The sequence below is a fragment of the Chanodichthys erythropterus genome, chromosome 15 (assembly GCF_024489055.1).
Source record: "Chanodichthys erythropterus isolate Z2021 chromosome 15, ASM2448905v1, whole genome shotgun sequence".
NCBI classification, from domain to species: domain Eukaryota; kingdom Metazoa; phylum Chordata; class Actinopteri; order Cypriniformes; family Xenocyprididae; genus Chanodichthys; species Chanodichthys erythropterus.
Window position 1 is genome coordinate 8,174,560 of NC_090235.1, and position 26,735 is coordinate 8,201,294.

The window sequence follows — 26,735 nt, forward strand, 5'->3', positions numbered from 1 at the left end:
ATGGGATGTCTGGCCCCTGATCTCTTTGTGTCTATGCAAAGGGTGTAAGTGGCAGAAGGAGAAACTGCGACGTTGTGTGCATCCTACAGCTGAGAAAAAAATATTAATCTGGACACACTTTCACTACTTAATCTTTAGGGATATTACAAATTGTATTTAAGTGTTGATGAAAAGGAGCCAATACAACGTGGGGACATCTTAAATTGCATTAGCTGTTTGTTTGAAAAAGGAAATAGGTCAAGTTGTGTGAGTATACTTTCTAAAATTGCATTACATTAATTCTAATAATGGGTACTAATTATGACATATTTTAATGCATGTAAAATTAAAGGAACCTTAAAAGTTATGGAGACTTTGCAGGTTAGCATCCCTAGCCTGCTTAGCTAATGCCTCACTCACATCATGCCCCATTTGCCTATTAAATGTCCATAACTTGTTTTAACCGCGTATTTTAAAAGTTTATTGACGCTTTTTTTCACTTGCATGAAACCAAAAGGGCATTTGTCCACCATTATTATATATATTTGCATGCTTTTCTGATTTTTTAGGCATGGAGTGACCACTATGATCACCATGCTACCGTGAGTATTAACTTCCGTTTGTATTGTTCTTTTATTTTCTGCCTCCCCCGGCTTCAGGAAGGCACCAGAGGAGGCGAAAATCGGCATACAAGTGTTCACAATCCTCTCTAGTTGGTGTAGTCAACAATATGTCCGGCAGTGAAGACGATAGAGACGATTTTGAACCTCGGTCTATGATGCAAGGTAAAATATGTACATTTACTGATGCGGGTCAACTTTGGTTTGGTCGGTGTTGGTTTTGTTTATTGCATGTGTGGATGAAAGGTCGATGCATTAAATGTTTAAACGGATTATTTGTGACGTATTTTATGTTCTCAGTTGGAGTTTATTGGTGTGAAACTTCATTTATTCGATGAACCAGTAGCTAGTCGGCTAACGAAACTACTAGCGGGAACTGACTGTTGATATTTCATTTCTTATAAAACATTACACTATATAAATATAATTTTAATGGGTAAATCACTTTATGTATTTGGATACTATTACATTTTATCACCCCTTTGCATTTTTTTAGTCAGCGCTTTGTGTTGCCGGTTTTTTTTTACGCGGCTAGCCGTCGACTTAACGTTACCTGTTATTTTTGCCTTCACACTTAAATAATATGTCTTCATATTAGTCAAACATGGCACGTTACGTTCTTTTGAGCATCTTGGAGTGCTTATTGAGCAGTAGTGATGGGCTTATAATAACATTTTAAGTATTATGTTGTTACTGTACCGGCGTCGGTGCTTCGAGGCCTACCGGTAACAGTCGCGTGCGAGTTTGACGCGTGAGGATTTTCAGTGTCCTCGCGCTCTCACTGTTCGCGCGCCATCGGCCTGTAGTCTTCAAGTTCAAAAATGTGCTTTTTCTGCTTGTGAAATAACTATAAACATCGATTTTCAGTTTGGTATTTTGATTTTGCACATCAGCGTGTGCAGGAATCGGATGTGACGCTAGTTTTTCAGGGAAATGGTTGAAGGGGGGCTTTGCCCGGGCGTTCAATGTTTTGAATGGAGAAAAATACTCGGCGTATTTTTTATTTTTATTGTTTTTTTTGCCTTATTAACCATATAATACAGATTCTAAGATTAACTTTACCATTTCAGGAAGGGAATTATAATTTCAAATGTTTTGTGTGTGCATAATTTAGCATGTTTCGTGCTCTTAGTTAAAGAGACTTGTATTAATAATATACTATGGTATCTGGAGAAAAGCAAGTATATTGTTTTTCATAATGAAATACGAGGCAAGTCCATTAAGATCTTAGATTACTGACGTCCATGGAAAAACTTGACAGAATAATAATAATAGCAAGTGTTGTGTGACTTCCCTAAACAGAAATTACATTTCCTCAGATTCATTATTTGCAATTGTTACCAAAAATAACCTATATATTGTATCTGATTAAATGTTCAGCTCACTTATATCAGTGATTTTTCTGGCATTTAATACTTCCTGTATCAGTGTTATTGAAATTGTAATGAGCTTTAATCGACAGCATATAGTGCCCCAGATGATTTTCATCCAGCCTAGTTAAAATGACTTAAAATAGATTTGTAGATGACTGATCTATTGCTGTCCTATTATTAGATTAAATGTAAATGTCAACGAACGGCATTGATGATTCAATAGATTAACCTGAGCAGCTCTTTGACTACAGGATTCACAAGCTCATGGATTTTATTTTCCAGGCCTGAAAATGAGGAAAATCGGAAAGTTGTGAATTTTTATTGCGAATATACATATTAAATATGCAGACTAACCCCTGGTTTCACAGATAAGGCTTTAGCTAGTCCTATTCTAAAATGCACGTTTGAGCTGTTTTAACTGAAAGCTGTTTGCACTGACAGATCTTAAAATATGTTTTGTCTCAAGATGCACACCAGTAATGTTTTCTTATAGTGTACATTATAAAAGCAACTTAAATGCCCTAATTAAACTGAGGCCTAATCCTGGCTTAGGCTAAGCCCTGTCTGTGAAACCAGGCCAAAATGTTCAACTTAATATACAGACTAAATAATGAAATCCAAAATATTAAATTGAGTAGATATTGCACTCAGTGCAATCTCTATAAAAATGATTTTTTATTAATATTCATTCAATAATAATTATCTGAATGACTGGAAAAGTCCAGGTAAAAATCATGCAGATTCATTTATTAAAAATAGCAAGTTGATTTGATGTGTGCTTGTTCCACAGACGAGGATGACCTGGATGAAGAGTTGTCAGAGAATGATGCCCCAAAGGTGAAAAAGAAGAAGAAAGCCAAAAAAAGTAGCCGTGAGAGCAAAGGCAGCAAGAGAAATCGCTCACGCAGAGAGGTAATGACCTTTTTTGTGAGTGTGTGTGTAGATATTGTTTGTGTGCAAAATACTTGGAGATTGCAGTATTCACTTTCCTTATGTTATGGATTAGAAACCTCCCCCACAGTGTCTTAATGAGAAACAGAGCAATTTAGCTGCCATCGCAAATGGGATAACATGTCCTAATGACTAGTAATATCAAAGGTACATAATTCCATAATTCCTTTTTTTTTTTTTTTTTTTTTTTTTTTAGCTACCGAATCCCGATCCGACTGCTTCATTAATGATAACTACACCTGTTGTGTTCAAAAGACTCTCTGTAGGAACACAGCCATGTCGTCTAACATCCAATTGACAAAATTTAATTTGTGCTGCAAAATCTGATTCTAGTCTAACTGGTGAAGTGTTCTTTTTATTTTGTTTAAAATGCTGAACACAATATAAAGTAACTGGATTTATCTTGTAAGACAAGCTGTATCATTAAATTTAAAGATCGCAAACCGATTTTTGCAACGTTGTAACTGATTGTTAAAAGAAAGCGAGCTCATGCATGACTTAGATGATACCTTTGTTTTCTTGAGAACTGGGAAGTAGGGATGCTCCCATCAGTTTTTTCCATCATTATCAGCAGCCGATCTTGATCATTCAAGCTTTATGTAAGCTCTCTGTTGACGGTCACCCCTTAACACTATGAAAACATTTTTAATGATTTCATGTGATTTCAAGTGGCAAAAGTAATGGTTTACTTTTAGTGATGTTACAAAAAAATAATATCAAGTATATGGCTCATTTATAATCATGTTTGGAAGTTATGTTACAACCCCAGAAAAAGTGATGCAATTCATGCTTGACATGTTCAGTCATGTCAACTGCATCTGGGCCAAATTTTGTGTTGATATTTCAAAGCAATCAAAAGTTATGGCATTCGGAACAAAACCGGATAGGCTTTTTATCAAAAGTCCAAAAACTGATTTGAGTGTTTTATTGAACATAAGAACTACTTGCATGTGTAAATGCCACAAACAAAGTAAAGAACAGCATTTATTTAAAATATAAACTTTTGTAATATTATTATAAATGTCTTCCATTGTCATTTTTCATCAATTAAATGTTTACTGGCCCCAAACCTTTGAACATTATTTTACATTCATATAAAATGTATCCTAAAATTTTGGTTTGGTATACTATAGATCATTTTATCAGCCTACAGAAGTGACTAAAATATGTCCTGTATGTCCTCCAGGATATCGGCATCAGTTCTCCGGAGCCAGGGGAAGGGCCAGATCTGGATGATGGTGAAGAAGACCGCTCAGAAAGTGAGGGTAGTGACTACACACCAGGCAGGAAAAAGAAGAAAAGAGCCAGCACCGCAAAGGACAAGAAAAGAAGCAGTTCTGGTGCTGACAGAAACTCAGGAGCCTCCAAACGGAGGGAACCCGAGGAAGAGGAAGATGAGGATGATGATGATTCTGTGAGTTCATATGAGATTTGAGAGCTAAATTAACTATGATAAAGTAAATATAAATCAAATCGCTCATAAGTTTTTAACTGATTTTAAGGAGCCAAAAAGTTCCTCTCAGCTTTTGGATACCTGGGGTATGGAGGACATTGATCATGTCTTCTCTGAGGAAGACTATAGAACTCTGACCAACTATAAAGCCTTCAGCCAGTTCGTCAGGTATGAGTGCATTAACCAGAATACAAATATGTGAAATTGTACGTGAATCTTTATCTTAAAGTTGGCATGAAACAGAAGTTACATTAGTCTTTTTTTTGTGACATAACCCAGTGAAACGGCTTCTCAAACAAGAACAAATCTAGGGGAGGATTTGATTTTGTCCACCAGGAACTATTTGGATTTTTGGGTCGTTTTGGTTTGCTATCGCTGTGATGTCATGTGAGTAAGGATGCTCAGATAGATCGGTCGATAATCACATTCTACGATTTGATCAGGAGTCACTGAATTTGGCCGATCTCATGAACCGATCGCAATTTGATGAGGTGAAAAGTTGCCGCTGATGTGCATGTGAACGGTAAACTGGTGACAGTTGACATACCGGCAACAACAAAACAGTACAATCTCACGCACTGTCTGAAAATGTCAGAAACTGTCAGTAGTGGTATTCAGCATTAGTTGTTTAACTAGGAAAGTCATATTTACGATAATTCTGAAAGCATGTGAGGGCAGCATCAGTGAAAACGGGCAGAGACAATGGTAGCTTCAGCAACATTAGACATACAGAGTGGCAACAAGCTCTTTCAGAAAGACAAATCGGAAGGACTCATGACGTGTGATGCTTATTTTGTCTGGATCTGAAGTTTGCGCACAAAGCGTTGGTATTGACCCATCTTTCAGAATCAACATTTGAGTTGAAAAGACCCTCGTAGGTGAAACAGGCCAGTGCAAATGTATAATACTTCATTGATTTTCTTCGGGACATTTCCTTCGAAAATGAAGTCCTCAGTGACTCAGCTGTGGGCAGGACTTTGATGTCATTGTAGGGGTGAATCTGCTCGTTTGAAGAGACTGCTTTTGATTTATGGGAATTATAAAAAAGAGTGAGTAGATTTTTACCATTATGAATGGTTTTTCTCATGATGATTAAGGAGAGTAGTCGGCTCCTGATTGAAGTTTCCCTACGTGTGTGACAGTTTGTCCTGCCCTCACACCAGTAACATGTCACTGCAAGAGAGAGCCGAAATTATTTGGATTATGAGCCACATGAATTTAAAAAAGCAATTTTTATTTTTAATGGAATATGAATATTTATTATAAATGATTTATCTGAGCAAATTTTTTTTCACATTTGAGAAGCCATTTCAATCAGAAATATGTAATGATAGGGAAGAAAAAGACAATTGCAACTTCTTTTCTTTTTTCATGCTGACTTTAACTGCTGCTTTTTAATTTGCTAACAAATTAGAAGGGTTATGTCCTGACTTAGAACATATGATCATCATAATAAACGTGGTATCTACTCTGAAAAAAGTTGTATGCAGTCACAATATCGAAATATCAGACGGCAAAAAAGGTCCATCATCTGTTACTAGTGTAGCAATGAATGAAGCACAGATCGCATATAAGTCTCTATGGTCAACAACTGTTGGTCAATATGATGAATCTTTCGTCCTCACTAGAAATTGCAGATTTCATGGATTCCTAGTGAAATTACAGATTTCGCCTTCGAAAATTTGCTGAACAACGGTAAATGTGACCGCAGCTTAGAGGCGCTCTAAGCGATCCTTGGTGGAGTAACTTCCTGTTGACGTTCGAAGTGTTGTCAAACAAAACAGAGGCTAGCTAGACCCTCCCTCCTCCTCCTCCTCCCCCTCCCCTCCATGCTTCCTGAGACAGTCATGAACGCGCATTTAAAATGGAAGTAGCTTGCGTATTGACGCTGCTGTGGTAACGATGGCTCAACCAACTACTTCACGCTCATTGTGAGTAAATTTATGTACTTTTAAATAAAAAAGTGTTTTAATTAGAAGTCTAGATAAATGATAAAATAGTTTGATAGTAACACATTCTTTAATGTAAATCATTTAATAATGGAAAAAAAAAGGTGTTAGTTTATTCTCCATTACGCATAACGCATTCTACAATGAATGTGAATCCTTTAGTAATGGAGAATAAACTAACAGTTTTTTTCCATTACTAAATGATTCATCATTAAAGAATGCATTACTATCAACAAACTATTGCATAATTCATCAAGACTTCAAATTAAAACATCAAACATAACCCCAAAACTCCACCCCCAAATCATTCTTATCAGTTATTGGCTGGAGCATGTTTATTATGTTTTGTCGTCCAGACCAGTTTGTTGTTGCCGTTTTTGGAGCTTGTGGCGACTACAGAGACCACGTTTTTTTACAGTGTGTTCAGGGGACAGGCAGTTTGCTGTATGTGACAAAAAATGTTTTGGCCTAAAAACACGTGACATCGCTTAGAGCACCTTTAACTGTTTGGAGCACTGCGTGATGTTAATAGCTGCAGGTCGGGAACATGTTCGCTTTACACTAGCAAAGTAATGACGGCAGCAAAATCATCCGTATATAAAGAGATTTCCCCCAATTTTGCAATCTCACAGGCCTCTGATTGCTGCAAAGAACCCTAAAATCGCAGTTTCCAAGATGATGATGGTTCTGGGAGCAAAGTGGCGGGAGTTCAGCACTAACAATCCTCTGCGGGGCTCAGCTGCTGCCACCACGGCCCTGGCGGCCGCTAGTGCCGCAGCAACTGTTGAAACGGCGGCAGAAACTCCAGCCGCTGCACCTGCAGCCCAAGTCAGTGCCGAGTCCACACCAGCAGCTCCCTTACGCAAGGCCAAGACAAAAGAGGGCAAGGGTGAGTGCAAGGTTGTTTATTTTTTTGTTGTTGTTTGTGTAATTATGATTATTCTTCTACCATGTGAGTGACTGCCTGCTACAGCTGTTTTTCCCAGCTGAGATGTTTATTTGATCAGTGCATTTTCATCTGGACAGTGTTATTACTATAAACATTCAGCAGTTGTTTTTTGCGGTGTTGAGGAATAATGGCTTCCTTGATTTTTCCATTAAGTTCATTGTTCTATGAAGCTTGTTTCACCATAGATTGTTTTTAAATTGTGATCGTCACATTTTAATGGTTTCTGAGAAGCTGTTCTTGAAGAATGGTTCAGTTAAAACTTATTCGACCCGACCGCAAAATGCTGTTGCTCATTTCACTTGCAAAAGGGGGCAGAGTGTCAAATATGAGCTGCGTATTTTGCCTTTGGTACAGAAAACCTGAACTTCAGGGAAAAAATAAAAAGATAAATGTATGAAATAAATTTGAATATGTGAATGCAAATTTAAGATGTTCAAGAGAGACTTTAAATAGTCTCCATATGCTTACCAATGTTGCATTTATTTGATCAGAAATACAGGAAAAATGCATTCTCCAGTCTTAATTGTGTCACATGACACTTTGGAAATCATTCTAATATGTTGATTTGCTGCTCAAGAAACATTTTTTCTTATCAATGTTGAAAACAATTGGGCTGCTTAATATTTTCATGGAAACCATGATACTCTTTTTTTTTTTCTCTTTACATCAGGAGTTTTCATGAATGTAAGGTTCAAAAGAATGGCATTTGCTTGAAATAGTTAAGACTTCTACAATGTGAAAAAAGATTTCTATCACTTTTGAACAATTAAATTCATTACATTTAAGTCTATTAATTTCCTTAAATTCTTACTGACCCCAAACCTTTGAATAGTAGTGTGTATTGAATGCTGCTTGCTTATTGATGTCAAGAAGAGAGCGGCACGTTTATCAGGCTGCTGTCCTTTTAAGACCTGACGCACGCAGAGATCCAAAATAAGCTGCGCAAGAGAGCTAATTTTGGCACTAGTATTGGATATTGTTTCAGATATTTCATTATCGATACATTTCAAAATATCAATATTTTTGACAACACTACTGCTTAAACACAATTATTGTGCTTCTAATTAAACTAAATGCATTTCAGATGATTTCCACATGCTATTAGGGTTTATTTGTGATTTGTGAGTTCCTAGCTGCTAATGTTTTGCTTGCATCATGGAAAAATTATGCTAATTCCTGCACATTTTAGGTCCCAATGCACGCAAGAAGTCCAAACCTGCTCCCAAACCTCAGGAGAAGAAGGTGAAGACCAAAAAGGTTGCTCCTCTGAAGATCAAACTAGGAGGCTTCAACAGCAAGAGGAAACGCTCATCTGTAAGACCCTCAGTTCTACTTTTTGTTCTCGTTTCTTTAGCATCCTTTAACCTCTTTTCATAAGCAACACTTTTTTTTTTTCTTTCTTCCTGGCTCTAATTTTAGACATAGCGCCTCGCTAATGACATCCAAATAATTGTCTGGTCACTTATGAACTGAAGAACGGAATATTTTTCTCTGCTTCTATTTCTTTATATTTCAACCCCCTCCTTTTTTTTTTTTCTTTTTTTTTAAATAGAGTGAAGAGGATGATGTTGACGTGGATAGTGACTTTGATGATGGCAGTATGAACAGTGTGTCCGTTTCAAATGGATCAAATAGCCGCAGTAGTCGTAGCAGTGCGAAGAAGAAGCCCAAAAAGAAGACGAAAAAGGGTGAGGGTCTTATTCTCTGTCTTGGTGCTTGTGAACATTTTATGCAAACTTCTAGGCTTAATCAGGCCCATTAAAACACATTTTCTCTGTCCCTTTTGAGAACAACTTAAGGGACCGGAGATTTTTCTAGTTTTTGCTGCATTCATGAGACAACCGATTTGGTAAATGTCTTATGTATAATTTAAAACCATCAGGAATATTTGGATAAGCCCAGAGTGAAATTAGCATGAGATCCTCCCCTAGATATGAAAATGCATTTGTGGGACATTACTATCATGGGGCCCTATGAATTTTCTTTTTTTTTCTTTCTTTCTTTCTGGATTCAATTTTAATGGTTAAACTGCACTGCTCATTCACATAGAGAAATGCAGAACCTGCAGACTTGATATGTAAATAAGTCTTTTTCCACTTTAATTTTCACAGAAACTAGTTCGTATCACGATTTGATTAAGTGAACTGCCCTACTTTTGTTTTATTCATCCCAAATTCTCTGCCATCACACATTATACTGTAAATTCCATTTTTATAACTGGATCCCACAATTCTGTTCTTTTTTTCTCAGAAAATCATAGAGCTATACTATTAGTCGTTCATCCATTCTCTCTCTTTCTCTGCTAGGAGATGATGATGGTGATGGCTATGAGACGGATCATCAGGATTACTGTGAGGTCTGTCAGCAGGGAGGAGAGATCATTCTTTGTGACACCTGTCCACGAGCCTATCACATGGTCTGCTTGGACCCTGATATGGAGAAAGCACCGGAGGGCACCTGGAGCTGCCCACATTGTGTGAGTGAAACAATTGTACAGCTCTACATGAGTTTAGTCTAAAACTGCAGCGTCTGCCCCCTGTAAGATGTCCAAAGAGCATTGTCAAGCCTCTGCTTAATTAAACCATCTCTTCTTTCAGGAGAAGATGGGCATCCAGTGGGAGGCTCGTGAGGACGCGTCAGATGGCGAGGACGATAACGAGGCGGGAGGTGAGGCGGAGGAGGACGACCATCACATGGAGTTCTGCAGAGTGTGTAAGGATGGCGGAGAGTTGTTGTGCTGTGACTCCTGCCCCTCGTCGTACCACATCCACTGCCTTAACCCACCCCTGCCCGAGATTCCCAACGGAGAATGGATCTGCCCTCGCTGCACTGTGAGTCAACCACGTTAGAATTTGTAAATGAGCTTAAAGGTCAGGGGTCTCACCTGGAAATGTCTCAATCGGCTGATCAATTAGTTGTTAACATACAAATAACCTACTTGTATAATTAAATATTGTATACGTCTTTTTTTCTCTCCAGTGTCCTACTATGAAAGGTAAGGTGCAGAAGATTCTGACCTGGCGTTGGAGTGAACCTCCTCCCCCGACTCCTGTGGCCCGGCCTACTGACCTCCCAGCTGATGCACCTGACCCCACACCATTGGCTGGTCGCCCTGAGAGAGAGTTCTTTGTTAAATGGCAGAATATGTCTTATTGGCACTGCTCCTGGGTTTCTGAGCTACAGGTATGAGCTATTTTGGTCTTAAAGTGCATAAAATAACTTTACATTGTCATCTTAATATTTTACATTTTTTTTAATAAATATTTTATGTATCATTTAAGAGCAAAATCCACAATATAGAGCACATTATTTATTTGAATTTATTATTAATTTATTTTAATTGATTGAATTATGACTTTTAGGGTTTAATCTACTATCTGTGAATCCAGACAATGGATTATCATAATGTGTCATTTTGAATCCAGATTTAGGCTGAATTCACACTCGATTAGTTTGCTTGGCCCTAACCTTGGCTCACAACATCTTGCTCTCTCTAGCTGGAGATGCACTGTCAGGTGATGTTCAGAAACTACCAGCGCAAGAACGACATGGACGAGCCCCCACCCATAGACTTTGGTGTTGAGGGAGAAGAGGACAAAAGTGAAAAGAGAAAGAAGAAAGACCCCACCTACGCTCGGATGGAGGAGAAATACTACCGCTTCGGCATCAAGATGGAGTGGATGATGATTCACCGGATCCTCAACCATAGGTGAGATGAGCTCAAGAACTTTTGATTGAATCACTTTGGATCAATTTCATGGCTCATGCCGTACCTGTTGCTTTATTGCTTTTAGTGTGGATAAGAAGAATAACTGTCACTACCTTATCAAGTGGAGGGATGTAACGTATGATCAGTCTACCTGGGAGTCAGAGGATATGGATATACCAGAGTTTGACGCCTACAAACTGCAGTACTGGAACCACAGGTATACATATGAACGGAAAATACTGTTAATGACCAGAGGGAACAGAATTAGCAAGGCATTTAATTTCCACAATAATGAGAAAAAACACAGGCAAGACTCATATTCATCAAGGTCATGATGTCTATGATATTGTTGGTTAATATTTTTAGTATTATTTATACACTTTTTATTAATGTTTTAGCTTTTATTTATTTATAGTTAATTTTAGTGCTTCAAATTAAACTAAACGTATTGAAAATGGCAGCTAACTGAAATAAGTTTAAGTTTGTAAATTTGTATTTATTAAATACAAAAATTTGTATTTTTGTATTTTTACAGATTTCAAATACAAAGATTTACAAAGTAACAGAAATATTTTTAAACAATGACCCTGGTTCCTTGTCTTGGTTACATCAGTATGAATGAAAAGTGATTTTAAAGGCTGTGTAATTTATACAAAAGTCTATGAAAACGTTTTTGTTTTGTTTTTTTATTAAGAACATTTTTAGTTTATGGTCCAATTCTCACTATTAACCAGTTGCTTATTAGCCAATATCCTAGTAATATGTAAGCTATGATATTGTTTATTAGTACTTAAAAAGCACACATTATTGCCTTATTCTGCATGATCATATTCTACCCAGTACCTCAACTTAATAACTACCTTACTAACTATTAATAAGTAGTAATTAGGAGTTTATCGAGGGAAAAGTCAAAGTTAATAGTGAGAATTGGACCCTAAACTAAACTGTGACCATATAGGGGGTTTGATGAGACGGGTATCTCACGAGACGAGATTTTTACACACTATTTTTAAGAAATCCTCAATGGCGAAATATATGACTAGAAAACATATTCTGCAGGTGTCTTTAAAATGTTTTAACTAATCATCTCTTAGTGAATGTCATTTCAGTTCTACTTTCTTTAGTATGAATTATCATATGCAGTAAAAGACAACAATACTCAAGTACTGTAAAAGGTTTTGCCACAAACTCAACTGACTTGACTTCTCTTCTGTATGATTTCAATCCATTCAGATCTTACTGTACATGATTTATGAGCTTCTACAACTTTTGACCCCCTAACTGAACTCCTTTCCCCAAACTGATCATAAAAACAGTATAAATAAAAATGGTAACACTTTACAATAAGGTCTCATTTATTAACATTAATTAACCAACATCAACTAACAATGAGCAATATATGTGCTACAGTATTTATTAATCTTTGTTTATGCTAGTTAATAGTCATTCATTGTTAGTTCATGATAGTTCATAGTGCATTAACTAATGTTAACAAATGAAACCTTATGTGTGTGCTTAATAAGATTAAGAGAAAACTGTTATTCATTTTTTTTATGGTAACACTTTACAATAAGTGCAAATAAGACCAATTTTTTCTTTGATACAGAGCTAAGAGATGGTTACAACTACACTGCCCAGCCTAAAATAGCTTTCATATTGAGAGATATTTGCATTCATCAGGGAGCCGCTTTCAAAATGCGGGGTATTGACATCGCGTTTGAATGCGCGCTCGCGTTTACTTTCACTTTTCGCGATCACGCGTACTCTGTAAATATGGAGCGGTGGCAACCGTTATCCAACTGAATTAAATGTTTTTTATTTAAATACAAAGCAAAACAACAGTGGAGGCGTAATGTAAATGAAGCGGTGGCATATTCTTTCCTAATCATCCTAACACTCTGTCATGGCAACATCATGAGACTAGTTTTCGCCTCGACGAGAAATCTCGTCACATATTAGTCTCGTGAGATCTTGTCACACCCCTAATATTTAAGTATAAATCTGCAGGTTCATAAACCCGAAAGTGCAAGAATACTGATGCACATGTTCATCATATTCTCGGTTTTTCTTTTATAAAGGGAGCTGATGATGGGTGATGAAGGTAAACCAGGAAAGAAGTTGAAGATCAAAGGGAAGGTGCGAAAACTGGACCGGCCTCCAGAGAACCCTGTCGTGGATGTAAGTGAGCTTCATTGTGTTGGTCCAACACACTAATAGCAGCACCTATAGACCCAGCTCTACCATTTATTGATGGCTAAAACCTTTTTTTTTTTTTTTACTCTCCTGTAGCCCACTATTAAGTTTGAGCGTCAGCCCGAGTATCTGGACTCTACAGGCGGAACGTTGCATCCGTACCAGCTGGAGGGGCTCAACTGGCTCCGCTTCTCCTGGGCTCAGGGAACCGACACCATCCTGGCAGACGAGATGGGTCTGGGAAAGACTGTGCAGACTGCTGTTTTCCTCTATTCACTGTATAAAGAGGTGTCCTGTTTTTTTAAAAAACTTACTGGCCCCAAACTTTTAAACGGTAGCATACATTTTTTTAGAATGCTGTTCCCAAGTAGTATATTTTATGTTTTATAAGCATAGAAAAATGTAAGGTCACTGAAGCATTGAATGTTACTACCTTTGTACAGCGTATCCTCTTAAACGCTAGTGTGCTCGTTCTCCAGGGTCATTCTAAAGGTCCATTCCTGGTGAGTGCCCCCCTGTCCACCATCATTAACTGGGAGCGAGAGTTTGAGATGTGGGCCCCGGACATGTACGTCGTCACATACGTCGGTGACAAGGACAGCAGGGCTGTCATCAGGGAAAACGAGTTCTCGTTTGAGAACAATGCCATCCGTGGTGGCAAGAAACCCTCTAAGATGAAGGTTAGTGACTGGAGAACTCTGCTTTTCATTAAAGAATCTTAAGACTCTTGAATCCATATATATATCAATGGTTGTTTCCCCGTGATTGTGCAGAAAGAAGCCTCTGTAAAGTTCCATGTACTGTTGACCTCCTATGAGTTGATCACTATTGACACGGCCGTTCTGGGCTCCATCGACTGGGCTTGTTTGGTTGTTGACGAGGCCCACAGACTGAAGAATAACCAGTCAAAGGTGAGACCAACATGGATATTTATTTTTAGGCATTAATTTGACACAAATTTTGTGGTTAATGATGTTTTGATGTTTTAATGCTGAGCTGTGGTATTTATTGTACAGTTTTTCAGGGTGCTGAACAATTACCCACTACAGCATAAGTTGTTGTTGACTGGAACTCCACTACAGAACAACTTGGAAGAGCTTTTCCATCTGCTCAACTTCCTCACACCTGAGAGATTCAGGTATGTTTATTTAATTTCCTAACTAGCCGCAACGGTGATGCAACAATTCTATTTTAGAAATAATTTCTATTTTTCTGCGACGTCACGGCTGAAACACATTTACACGTTAATGTGCTTTATTTAATGTTAAAAGCATGTAACGTAACTTTTGAATATCATTTAGTGCTCCCAGCTTTGTAGCCGTACTAAAAGCAACAATGGATAATTCACCTCAGATCTTGAAATTAAACAAAAGGAAACAAGAACGTTCAAACTGTGGACAAACAAGTGTATTCTATGACAAAGATTGTTTTACTAACTCGGTATGTATTTTTAGGGTGCGTTCACACTTGTTGTTTGGTGCGTTTGGTTCATTTGGTCCGGACCAAAGAAGAAGAAAAACATTTTAGTCCTGGTCCGGTTAGCGTTCAGATTGGCAATTTTATCACCGAACCAAAAGATACTGAACCTTAAGGCACAGGGATTCATTCACAATGTTATTGGTCGGATTTTATGCCTATTTTGAGACTGAACTTACCGAACATCCAAAACAGTGCTGTTTGCTGAGGTAAATGCGCTCGTTGTGTGTGCGTAGCGGGGCGTAGCCTGCATGTGATGGTATTTTTGCCAGCTGGGAACTCGTGAAGAGCTTATAAAATGTGTAAAGTAGTCAAAACACCGGCGGGAATCCATCCGTCACACACACAAATGATCTGCTGCATGGAGACGCACGTCTGATGCCTGTCATGGGCAAACTCGCAACTATGACAAGAAAAACCGACATGCGTGAGGATTCTGTCCTTTTTAGGGTCTCTACTTCCTGTTTTTGGTTCGGTTACATGTCTTTGGTCAGTGTTCATATATCATTCGAACCGCACCAGAGTTTGTTGGGAAGCGGACCGAGACCCATCTTTTCAGCGGTCTCGGTCCGCTTGTTTGGTGTGCACCAGGGTTCAGATGGCAGCGTTCACATATGTTCAAATGAACCGCACCAAACCGAGAAATCGCACCAGGGTTCGTTTTAATCGAACCAAACATGACGAGTGTGAACACACCCTTAGTAATCAAACTCAAAAATATTACACCATTTAAACATTATCTACTTATCAATTTCCTTCCATCAAGATCAATCTCTGGTGCTGTGAACTTGCCATGAGATCCCGCCCAAGCGCTTTTCTGATTGGCTGTGGTTTTTGATTGTTTTTGTCGCATCTCATAGTCGCGTCACGCCTGGTGTGGACAGATAAATTGCTAGTCACTGGAATCTTACCACAACTCATCTGATTTAGGACATGATGTAAACAAGTATAATTGAATGCTTAAAAATCTGCATATAGTTGTGCGTTTTTATTATTACCCCTTTAGCTCCCTCTGGTGGTCCCCTGAGCATTTGAGGACGTAAATGACCCTCTTTTTCTCCCATTTTGCAGTAATCTTGAGGGTTTCTTGGAGGAGTTTGCTGATATCGCCAAGGAGGACCAGATCAAAAAGCTTCACGACATGCTCGGACCTCACATGCTCAGGAGACTCAAAGCAGACGTGTTCAAGCACATGCCTTCCAAAACAGAGCTCATCGTCCGAGTCGAGCTCAGCCCCATGCAAAAGTGAGTATGTGATGAGGTATGGACTGAGAACTAGGTTACAGGATTGGTAGAGACAGGGTTTTTCAAATCTAATGTGTTAATCCAGGAAATATTACAAGTTCATCCTGACCCGCAATTTTGAGGCTCTAAACACTCGTGGCGGAGGAAACCAGGTTTCTCTGCTAAATGTCGTCATGGACCTCAAGAAGTGCTGTAATCATCCTTATCTCTTCCCTGTTGCTGCTATGGTACGCTTCACTTTTTGCTCTTTCTATACCTTTTAATATAGACCGATAGCATATGTTCTATTATGTGATAGTTGAGAATTGAAAAGACACTGTTCTCTGATTGGCCGTATGAAACAGGAAGCTGCCAAGTTGCCCAATGGCATGTACGAAGGCAGTGCCCTGACTAAAGCTGCTGGCAAACTGCTGCTACTGCAGAAGATGATGCGGAAACTCAAGGATGGTGGACACAGAGTGCTCATCTTCTCTCAGGTAAACAGGCAATTTATATATTTATTTAATAATCGTATACCTTATATCTCCGAGGCAAAAAATTTTCTTCTAGAAATTTATCATCAATAATAATAAATATTGCTAATAAGTATTAACTATTTGCACTACTGTCCTTAAAGGGTTAGTTCACCCAAAAAAACCAAATGACTTTTTAACAATATCTAGTGATGGCCTATTTCAAAACACTGCTTCGGACCATTACGTTTGTGTCAAATCAGTGATTCAGATCACTTATCAAACTGCTGAAATCACGTGACTTTGGCGCTCCGAACCACTGATTAGATTCATAAAGGTCCGAAGCTTCATGAAGCAGTGTTTTGAAAATATAATTTTTTTTTTTTTTTTATTATTATTTGAAAGTGAACTAATCCTTTTAATGACATTTTCATTTTTGGGTGAACTAACCCTTAAAAGTGACAGTAAAGATTTAAATAGATACAGAAGATTTATATTTCAAATAAAAAGGTTGCTTCTTTTGCAACCTTGACGAACGAACAAACTTTATATTCATCAAAAATTCTGAAAAAAAAAATAATAATCACTGTTTCTATAAAAATATTAATCAACTGTTTACAACTGATTATAATAAGATAATTTTTTTGAGCAGCAAATCAACATCTTAGAATTATTTCTGAAGGATAATGTGACACTGACGACTGGAGTAATTGTAAATTTTAATACATTTCATTTTAAAATATATTCTAAAAGAAAACAGGTATAATACTTCACAATATTACTGTATTTTTGATCAAATAAATTAAGCCTTAGTGAGCATAAGAAACTTCTTGCAAAAACATTTTTTTTAAAAAATCATACCGACCCAACTTTTGAATGGTATAAATATGTAAACAAAAGTGTAAAATGACAAAAACACATGATAAACAGCAGAAGTTTGAGATGTTTTGTCCCTCTTCTCTAGATGACCAAAATGTTGGACCTGCTGGAAGACTTCCTGGAGAATGAGGGCTACAAATATGAGCGTATTGATGGAAGCATCACAGGAGGCATGAGACAGGAAGCCATTGATCGCTTTAATGGTAAGACCAGAAGCTTGATGTGTAACTAATATGGTCCATACATTTGTTCTCTGTTTCTCAACTCCATTTCTGAAATGAATTAACAAGTGTCATAATGAATTGGGGTTTTTTTTCACTCTAGCTCCCGGTGCTCCTCAGTTTGCTTTCCTGCTGTCAACCAGAGCCGGTGGTCTGGGTATCAACCTGGCGACCGCAGACACCGTCATCATCTACGACTCGGACTGGAACCCTCACAATGACATTCAGGTGAGATCATGTATCCGCAACAGACTCTATCTGAAACTTGAGTGTGTTTTATTTAGATTTTGTTGGGTTTGTTATCCTCATTTTAACCTTTTTTTTTTTTTTTTTTTTTTCACTTAATTTTAACAATCTTGTTGTTTTCTCTTTGTAGGCCTTTAGCAGAGCTCACCGGATTGGTCAAAACAAGAAGGTGATGATCTACCGCTTTGTAACCAAAGCCTCTGTAGAAGAGAGAATTACTCAGGTATACCTATATCTTTCTTGGAAATTACTTTTTTTTTTTTTTTTTTTTCTCTTTTCTTTTTTTGCCAACACTGTCTTTTGAGTCTAAACTGATTGGTCTTTTTGTTTTTAATCTCAAGGTGGCCAAGAAGAAGATGATGCTGACTCACTTGGTTGTGCGTCCTGGATTGGGCTCAAAGACCGGTTCGATGTCCAAACAGGAGCTGGATGACATTCTCAAATTTGGTACAGAGGAGCTCTTCAAGGACGATGGAGAAGGTGTGGCTGGAATTACAAACCTCTTTACTTTTATACTTGTACAGCTTCTAACCTAAGAAACTGAGATGTGTGAAACTGGTTGTTTGTTTCAGGAGAGAACAAAGAAGAAGATAGCAGCGTGATTCACTATGATGACAAAGCCATCGATCGGCTGCTGGATCGGAACCAGGATGCCACAGATGACACAGAGATCCAGAGCATGAACGAGTATCTCAGCTCCTTCAAAGTTGCTCAGTATGTGGTTAAGGACGAGGAGGAAGCGGTGAGTGCTGATAAAGAGCACTGTGGGCTGTTGGACCTGTGGGCAAGCAATTGACACTAGGACTTTTCAGTTGCAAACTTGATGAAAAATGATTATAAACAGTCCATCAACAAAAGAGAAGCTAAAGGTCTCCTGCTGTTTTATGCCAAAATAAAAACAACAACAGTTATTAGTATTTGTATTGTCATTTTACAGCTATACTGTAAAAAACAAACATTCTTAAAATTATATTAAAAATACTTTTTATTATAGTTTAATATTACAGTAGTAATATAACTTGATTTAACTTATGAAAACAGCCATAAATATTAGTTTTGTACTTTTTATAAAACCAAGTTAATGTTGTAAAAAAAAAATCTTAAATACTTATTTTATTTTTACATATTACAATATTAAAAAAAATATATATATATATATTATTACATTAGTAAGGTATTGCATAGTATACTTTATTTTGTAGTAGTATATAATAATAATAATAATAATAGTTGTTGTATTTTAAATGCTCTATTATTTAAAGTGATATTTAAATACAATACATTTTACATTACAGTGAAATATTACAATAGTAATATAACTTGGTTTAATGTTTGAAAACAGCCTTAAATTGTTTTGAAATTTTAGTTATACTGTTAAAAATATTTTTCTTATTCTAAATTTACTATTGCATATTACAATATAAAAAAAAAAACTTTTTTTACAATAGTAATATTAAACTAGTTAGGTATTACTAATTTTTTTAATTTAGTAATAATAATAATTAAAATTATTGTTTTAATCTCCATTTTAAATGTTTACAATTTTTACCAGAAAAGGTTCCATTTTATTTTTTCGCTGAATCATTCAGCCCTTGTTGACACAAGTGATATGACGCATCAAGCTGTGGTTTAGTCATGTCCCATACGGACTCATTGGCATATCTTCAATAATATGTTTATATATCTCATTTATCTCATGTTTATGTATCCCATATCTTGCTCTTATTCACTGTGCTTCCTGTCTTCTCCCACAGGAAGAGGAAGTTCAGAGGGAGATCATTAAGCAGGAGGAAAGTGTGGATCCAGATTACTGGGAGAAGCTGCTCCGACACCATTACGAGCAGCAGCAGGAGGATTTGGCTCGTAATCTGGGCAAGGGCAAACGAATCCGCAAACAGGTCAACTACAACGACGGCTCTCAGGAGGATCGAGGTAAGCGACGTAAGGCTTGGCAAAACTACTACTCTTCTCAATCAAAACTAAAATATAAACCATACTTGAGGCATTTTGATCAAATGAATATAAACAATTGTGACTGAAAATGTTATTTTAAGTTTGTGTTAATCATCTCATGCTCTGTTACAGACTGGCAGGATGATCAATCCGATGGCCAATCAGATTATTCCGTTGCTTCAGAGGAAGGAGACGAGGACTTTGACGAACGAACAGAAGGTGAGACGAGCGTGACGAAAATCAAAGATAGGAATCTAGAAATGCGTAAAATGTTTACACCTTTTTTCTGAGCACAATTTCACCATCTGCTTGCAGCCAATTCACGGCGACCCAACAGGAAAGGCCTCAGAAACGACAAAGACAAACCCCTGCCCCCCCTGCTGGCCAGAGTGAGCGGCAACATTGAGGTGAGTGAAGGATGAAATTTTTTGTTTTCTTAAACGCACGTTTTCTGAGTTGAACTTACTAAAACACTTTTGATTTGACAGGTGTTGGGTTTCAATGCTCGTCAGAGGAAGGCCTTCCTGAATGCAGTGATGCGTTATGGGATGCCGCCTCAGGACGCCTTCACAACCCAGTGGCTGGTCAGAGACTTGCGAGGCAAATCAGAGAAGGAGTTCAAGTGAGTTTTAGCTCATTTAGTGGTTTTAATTTAATTAACAACTGGGTTACAAATATTTTATTTATTTATTTATTTATTTATTTATTTTTTAAAGTTAAAATACCATGCATCTGTGTCATCAGTTTAAGTTATGGGTGTAACTTTTATTATTTTAGGTTTTGACCAGTTATTGCAAATACTTATCAGATGAAAAACTGAATATGAATTTTTGGCTACAAATAATGCAAGAAGTCAAAGTTACAGGCTGAAACTGGGTTTTGGGTTCTTTTAAAAGAAGAAATAGGTTACAATTAGGCTACAATTATACACTGCCATTCAGATGTTTGGGGTCAGTATGTTTAATTTATGTAGAAAATTAATACTTTTATTCAGCAAGAATGTATTAAAATTGATCAAAAGTGACAATTATCATGTTACTTTTTTTTTTAGATTTCAAATATAAATGCTGGTCTTTCAAACTTTGTTCATCAGGTCCTTCAAAAAAAAGAAATGTATCACGGTTTCCACAAAAATATTAAGCAGCACAACTGTTTTGAACCTTGCTGATTTATAAAAATAATAAATTGAGTTTCAAATCAACATATGATTTTTGAAGCATGATGTGACACTGAAGACTGGGGTAATGGTGATAATTCAGCTGTGCATCACAGGAGTAAATTACATTTTAAAGTATATTAAAATAGAAAAGTTATTTTAATTTACATTATTACTGTTTTTCCAAACTTTTTGATCAAATAAATGCAGAAGAGAAAACATTTAAAAAAAAATTCATTAGTCTTTTCGAACAATAGTGTATATGAATATATATTTGCTAAATTATTACATTTAAAATGAATGAATGGAGAAAATGATGTATTTTATGTAACAGACATCACAGGAACTTTAGATTTGTGTGACTTTTGAAACATTTATCTGCAAGCGAAAGGCTCACCATGAACTCCATAAACTCCTGAAAAAGATTTCATACCTTTTGGTGTGTTAGGATCTATAAACTGGATCTAATCTTCTGTTTCTGCTGTTTCTCAGGGCTTACGTCTCACTCTTTATGCGGCACTTGTGTGAGCCTGGTGCTGATGGTGCTGAAAGCTTTGCTGATGGCGTTCCTCGGGAGGGACTATCACGGCAACATGTCCTTACTCGTATTGGTGTGATGTCGTTAATCCGAAAGAAGGTAATTAGTAATGTGTTATCGTAGTTAAAATGCACTACAAAAGCCAGTGAGTTTACATACAGATTATATGAAATATTCCAAGATTCTTGAATGGTAAAATCCATTTTTTTGCAGTCGTCTAATTGTGGGCATTTGGATTTCAGGTGCAAGAGTTCGAGCATGTAAACGGACAGTGGTCCATGCCCTGGATGATGGAGTTGAATGAGAATAAATCCGCGTCCACCGCTGGCAGCCAGCCCGACTCCCCCAGCAAAACGCCCTCTACTGGCACTCCAGCAGACACTCAGCCGAACACTCCTGCTCCAGGTATTACATGCCTCAGCTCACACATCTATTGTCACTCACAAGAGATTGACCATCCATTAAAATTCCCCATGGATAAAATAAGCCCCACCCAACGTTTTTTCTTGTTTGAGAGGCAATTTCAATCGGATATACGTCACAATAGGAAAGGGTTATGACTATCGTAACTGCTGTTTTAAGCTGACTTTAAGGACTTGTTCAATAAAATCCTTCCAGAAAAGGATTTAGGATTTTTTTTTTTATTGTTTGGTTTTATTTTATTGTATTGTATTTATACATCTACTAGGTAACTGGTAGAAAATGTACAACAGCTCTTGGCATAGCCTCAGCTGCTGACATGGCATTCAAATTTCTCCTACCTTTTTGTGAGTTGATTGCTGCTGATATTGCAGTCCAAATAATAAATCTTTTTATATATGTGTTCTACAGATGGTGTTTCCAAAGCAGAAGATTGTGGAAAAGACGCTGATAAAGAAAAGGTGAAAAATGGAGAGGGAGAGAAAGAGGCCAGTGAAAAAGACAATGAAGTGAGTCTCCGCGTATAAAACAAACTGTCTGCATCTCTGCCTAATTTTCAGTGCTTTAACCATGTGAGTTTAGATGATTGTGATTATTAATGAGGTAACTCTATTTCTTCATCTAAAGGTCATTGCTATTCCGGATGAAGATGATGAAGCTTCCTCTGCTTCTGAAGAGAAAGGAAAAGACAAAGAGGACAAGGAGAAGGACAAGACGTCTGAATCCTCTTCAGAGGCAGATAAGACTGATGGGAATCAAGTTGAGAAAGAAGAGGAGAAAGTGAAGTCTGGAGATGCTGATGAGAAGACCGAAGACACCAAGCCCAAAGGATCTGAGGCTGAGAAGGAAACTTCAGACAACAAAGGTGAACAATAATGGCATTTACAAACCATTGAACTGGATCTAAAATCGATTTGTATAAAACATACAGTGGCTAATTTCTGTTCATACATCCTTTCAGGAGAAAAGAAGGATGATGAACCTGAGAAGATGGACACTACCCCTGTTACAGATGAGAAGAAAGGTCTATACCACCTGACTAGATGTGACATGATTACATAGTTTCTGGATCTCACTTTACTAACTTGTATCGTTCATTTCGCTCCAGGTCAGAAGGATGAGAAGGAATCTGGTAAGACGGAGGAAGCAGGGAAACTGCCGAATGGAGAAAGTGCCAAAGACAGCGCAGCGGCAGCACTAGCTGAAGAGAGGAAGAAAACCAAAACACGGTTCATGTTCAACATTGCAGATGGAGGGTTTACCGGTAAGATCTCCTGTTAAGAGTGTTTATTTCCGAAATTCTCCTCAGGTTTTGTACTGGTTTTAAACCATAAGCCATTAATGACCCAAAAAATGTGGAACCTGGACAAGTTCTGAAGAATTAAGTTTTTTGGGGGGGGTAATACATTTTAAGCCACTATTTTTCTCCTTCATTTTCAATTCTTTTTAAAATACCTTTATGCTTTTATCATCTTATAGTTTTTCTGCTGTGACCAGCATTTTTGAGTTGCTTTTTTTTGTGTGCTATAGATTTTTAATCTGTCTATTTATTTTAAATATGGTTTAACTCTATTTATTTTATTTATTTGCTTATTGTAATTTATTTTTACTATACACTATTAATATTCATATTTTATTAATATTTAAAAAAAAAAATCATTTTCAGGATAATAATGTCTGTAATGGAGAATATTGAAAGATGCAGTGCGAAGTTTATTTCATCTCTAACATTTATTTTAATTTTATTTTTACTAGTCATTCACTTAACAATTATGCTTTATTTTATTTGTATATATTATTTTAAAGATGGATAATATATCTCTAATGGACAATATCAGCTTTTTTGTTGTTACAGAAATATTTTGATCTGAATTTCATTTAAAAAATGTTTTAATTTCTATATTTTTTAAGAATGTTTTGTTGCTTTGTTTCTTGAAGCATGAAAGTTTTCATAAAGTGCTAAAAAATGCTGAATTGGTCATAATTTTCAGTTTTTGCTAAAATATCCTAATTTTGTGCATTTGTACTAAATTCTTTTTTTTCTTTTTTCTCAGAATTACACTCCCTATGGCAGAATGAAGAGCGAGCCGCTACTGTCACCAAGAAGACCAATGAGATCTGGCATCGTCGCCATGACTACTGGCTACTCGCTGGCATAATACAGTATCCTTTAAAAAATTCTTCTTTCAGTGTACATGTACACATGTCAGTGTGATTTAGGTGTGTTCAATGAAACGCTGAAAATGAAATCTACCTTGACTCACCGTCCCAGACATGGATACGCTCGTTGGCAAGATATTCAGAATGACGTCAGATTTGCCATTCTTAACGAACCCTTCAAGGGAGAGATCAACAGAGGGAACTTTCTGGAGATCAAGAACAAGTTCTTGGCCAGGAGATTCAAGGTATTATAAAAAGAATCAATCTTTTTTGTTGTTGCATACAATTCAAGAAATACGACGCAATGCCGCTAATTACGTGCTGACAACTCTGTTCAAATGCTCGAAATTATGCGTTTCTATGCCAGCACTATCAAAACCTAAATGAATCTGCAGCGGTCACGTGGTACAAATCAGAACTCTCAGAAAATTCTGAATTTACAAGGTGTAATTAAGAGTTCTATGAGGATGAGAATGCTTTTTACAATCGGAATCTCATAATTACAGTTTAGTAACAGTTTTTCGATGTGTCCTGTAGTTGCTTGAGCAGGCTCTGGTGATTGAAGAGCAGCTGCGCAGAGCTGCGTATCTGAACATGACCGAAGACCCCTCTCACCCCTCCATGGCTCTCAACACACGCTTCAGTGAAGTGGAGTGTCTGGCCGAGTCCCACCAGCACCTGAGCAAGGAATCCATGTCCGGAAACAAACCTGCCAATGCCGTCCTACATAAAGGTACATAATGAGCTCCAGTTCTTTTCATTTTTAATTCCATCGTGTGATACGTTACAGAAGATGACACTCCCTACCTTTTTTGTATTTGTTTCTGACAGTACTGAAACAGCTAGAGGAGTTGCTAAGTGACATGAAAGCAGATGTCACCCGTCTCCCGGCGACCATCGCAAGGATACCACCTGTCGCCGTGAGGCTGCAAATGTCTGAAAGAAACATTCTCAGCCGTTTGGCCAGCAGAGGACCAGACACACAGTCTCAGCAGGTATGTGAATGCATACCTGCACTGGTATGAGTTATGCTGAATATTGTTGTAGTGTACAGTAGTATTTTGACTCAGAGGTGCCAATTAATGTGTGAAAACCATTCTTTCACAGTTTGAGCCTTATGAATCTTGGCTTTGTCATCCTGGAATATGGCCATGATGTTGTTCTACATGGTTGTTTAATTGATGGAGTGTGTAGCTTTTCATTTCTTAGTGTTAGAAGAACTGTTGCCAAACATAACATGCTAGAAACATAATAATCACTGTAATAATGATCCATTCATAGATTCTTCAGCATTTGCCTATTTAAATCCAAACAGCGACCGGGGGGCGGGAAGTGTATATTATATATAAAATAAATAAATCTAGAAAAAATAACTAAATAAAATGGTAGATCCAGTATAGATCTATACAAGGCTAGTATTACCCTATTCAGTTAGCTATACACTGGGTTACATATTAAGTCTGCAAAAGAGAAACCTCTAAGGTTTTCCAAGAAATTATTCACTTTCTAAATTGACCATGGAAAAACAAACTTGACATTTTGTGAATTAGGTTATGTTTTCAAAGTAAAACATGAGTTCATGCCTTTTATCCACCGTGAAACCACAGGAGCTTGTCTTTTTTTCCTTGAAGCCATTGACATATATTGTGCTATGTCTAAATCTAGCTCAGTGTCGCTGTGCCACATCTACCTTATACATAAATGATAGACAAAGTACAGAAAAAATATACCAGCTCCAGGACAAAATGACTTTCACACAGTATTTTAGGCACTTGAATTTTAGTCACCAAAAGCCTGTGCATTTAAATAGACAACATGCAGAGCTGCAGACGTTGTTGTGTGCTCTTGTTAACTGATTTTTCTGTGATGTTGTTGGCAGGTCCAGCAGTAGCCCTCAGCAGACTCCAGTCCTCAGAGCTCCGCACACCATGTCTACATTCCTGATTGCACATGATATCTCGTCTTAGCTTGAATCCACACCCTCGTACTGTCCGCTCAACCCTGAGGGCTGTGGATATTTGAGCTGTTGTTTTTTTATTATTTTCCTAATTAATATTGTTTACATAATATTGTTGATGATGGTTTTTGGGACCTCAATAAAAATGTTCAATAAAAAGGTTTCTGTTTCTTTTAATCATTTTGTAGTTGTGTATTTTTCTGCTTTGCCAGCCACTGAAGCAGGGTCTTTATGGTAAAATCAAATTAAGGCGGTCGTTAAATCTACAGGTCACACTTCCGCAGAAACTTGATAACAGCCAGTTATTATAAAGTTTTAAATATGAATGTTTTTCATTGAAAAACCCAAAGCTTCGCTTCAGAAGGCCATTATTAACCCCTGGAGTTTTGTGGATATCTTTTTTTGGATGGATGGATGCACTTTTTCGGGCTGCAAAATCACGCCCCCCATTCACTACCTTTAAAGGTGCCCTAGAACCAGTTTTAATAAGATGTAATATAAGTCTAACGTGTCCCCTTAATGTGTCTGAAGTTTCAGCTCAAAATACCCCATAGATATTTTTTTTATAAATTTTTTTAACTGCCTATTTTGAGCTATAATTATATATGCACCGATTCAGTGCGTGGCCCCTTTAAATCTCGCACTCCCCCGCGAGGTCTCGACTGCCTTAACCAGCAAAAATAAAGTTCACACAGCTAATATAACCCTCAAAATGGATCTTTACAAAGTGTTCGTTATTCATGCTGCATGCATGCATCGATTCCTGTGAGTAGAGTATTTATTTGGATGTTTACATTTGATTCTGAATGAGTTTGTGTAATGTTAGCTTTAGCCTGTTAGCCATGGAGCACAGCCT

The 26,735-nt window shown here is 37.3% G+C and overlaps 1 protein-coding gene across 2 annotated transcripts; it reads left to right on the plus strand.

Annotated features, from left to right (window-relative positions):
* The first annotated feature begins 17 nt into the window (after nucleotides 1-17).
* On the plus strand, nucleotides 18-26,024 carry chd4a (chromodomain helicase DNA binding protein 4a). 2 transcript variants are annotated; one of them, XM_067411128.1, is made up of 41 exons: nucleotides 18-246; nucleotides 639-764; nucleotides 2,763-2,884; nucleotides 4,110-4,337; nucleotides 4,426-4,544; nucleotides 6,958-7,214; nucleotides 8,464-8,588; nucleotides 8,827-8,962; nucleotides 9,581-9,750; nucleotides 9,872-10,105; nucleotides 10,254-10,457; nucleotides 10,772-10,983; nucleotides 11,069-11,200; nucleotides 13,062-13,161; nucleotides 13,273-13,464; nucleotides 13,656-13,856; nucleotides 13,950-14,087; nucleotides 14,193-14,314; nucleotides 15,724-15,897; nucleotides 15,983-16,124; nucleotides 16,242-16,373; nucleotides 17,314-17,431; nucleotides 17,553-17,677; nucleotides 17,826-17,918; nucleotides 18,037-18,175; nucleotides 18,268-18,437; nucleotides 19,450-19,636; nucleotides 19,781-19,867; nucleotides 19,964-20,055; nucleotides 20,137-20,270; nucleotides 21,297-21,441; nucleotides 21,585-21,747; nucleotides 22,174-22,271; nucleotides 22,390-22,627; nucleotides 22,724-22,786; nucleotides 22,871-23,026; nucleotides 23,817-23,925; nucleotides 24,035-24,167; nucleotides 24,460-24,655; nucleotides 24,754-24,917; nucleotides 25,802-26,024. In XM_067411128.1, the coding sequence occupies exons 2-41, from the start codon at nucleotides 710-712 to the stop codon at nucleotides 25,811-25,813; spliced, it is 5,817 nt and encodes a 1,938-aa protein (XP_067267229.1). In that variant the 5' UTR covers nucleotides 18-246; nucleotides 639-709; the 3' UTR covers nucleotides 25,814-26,024. The 2 variants fall into 2 exon arrangements, with proteins under 2 accessions (XP_067267229.1, XP_067267230.1); XM_067411129.1 differs by having other exon boundaries at nucleotides 19,450-19,627.
* Nucleotides 26,025-26,735: the final 711 nt, after the last annotated feature.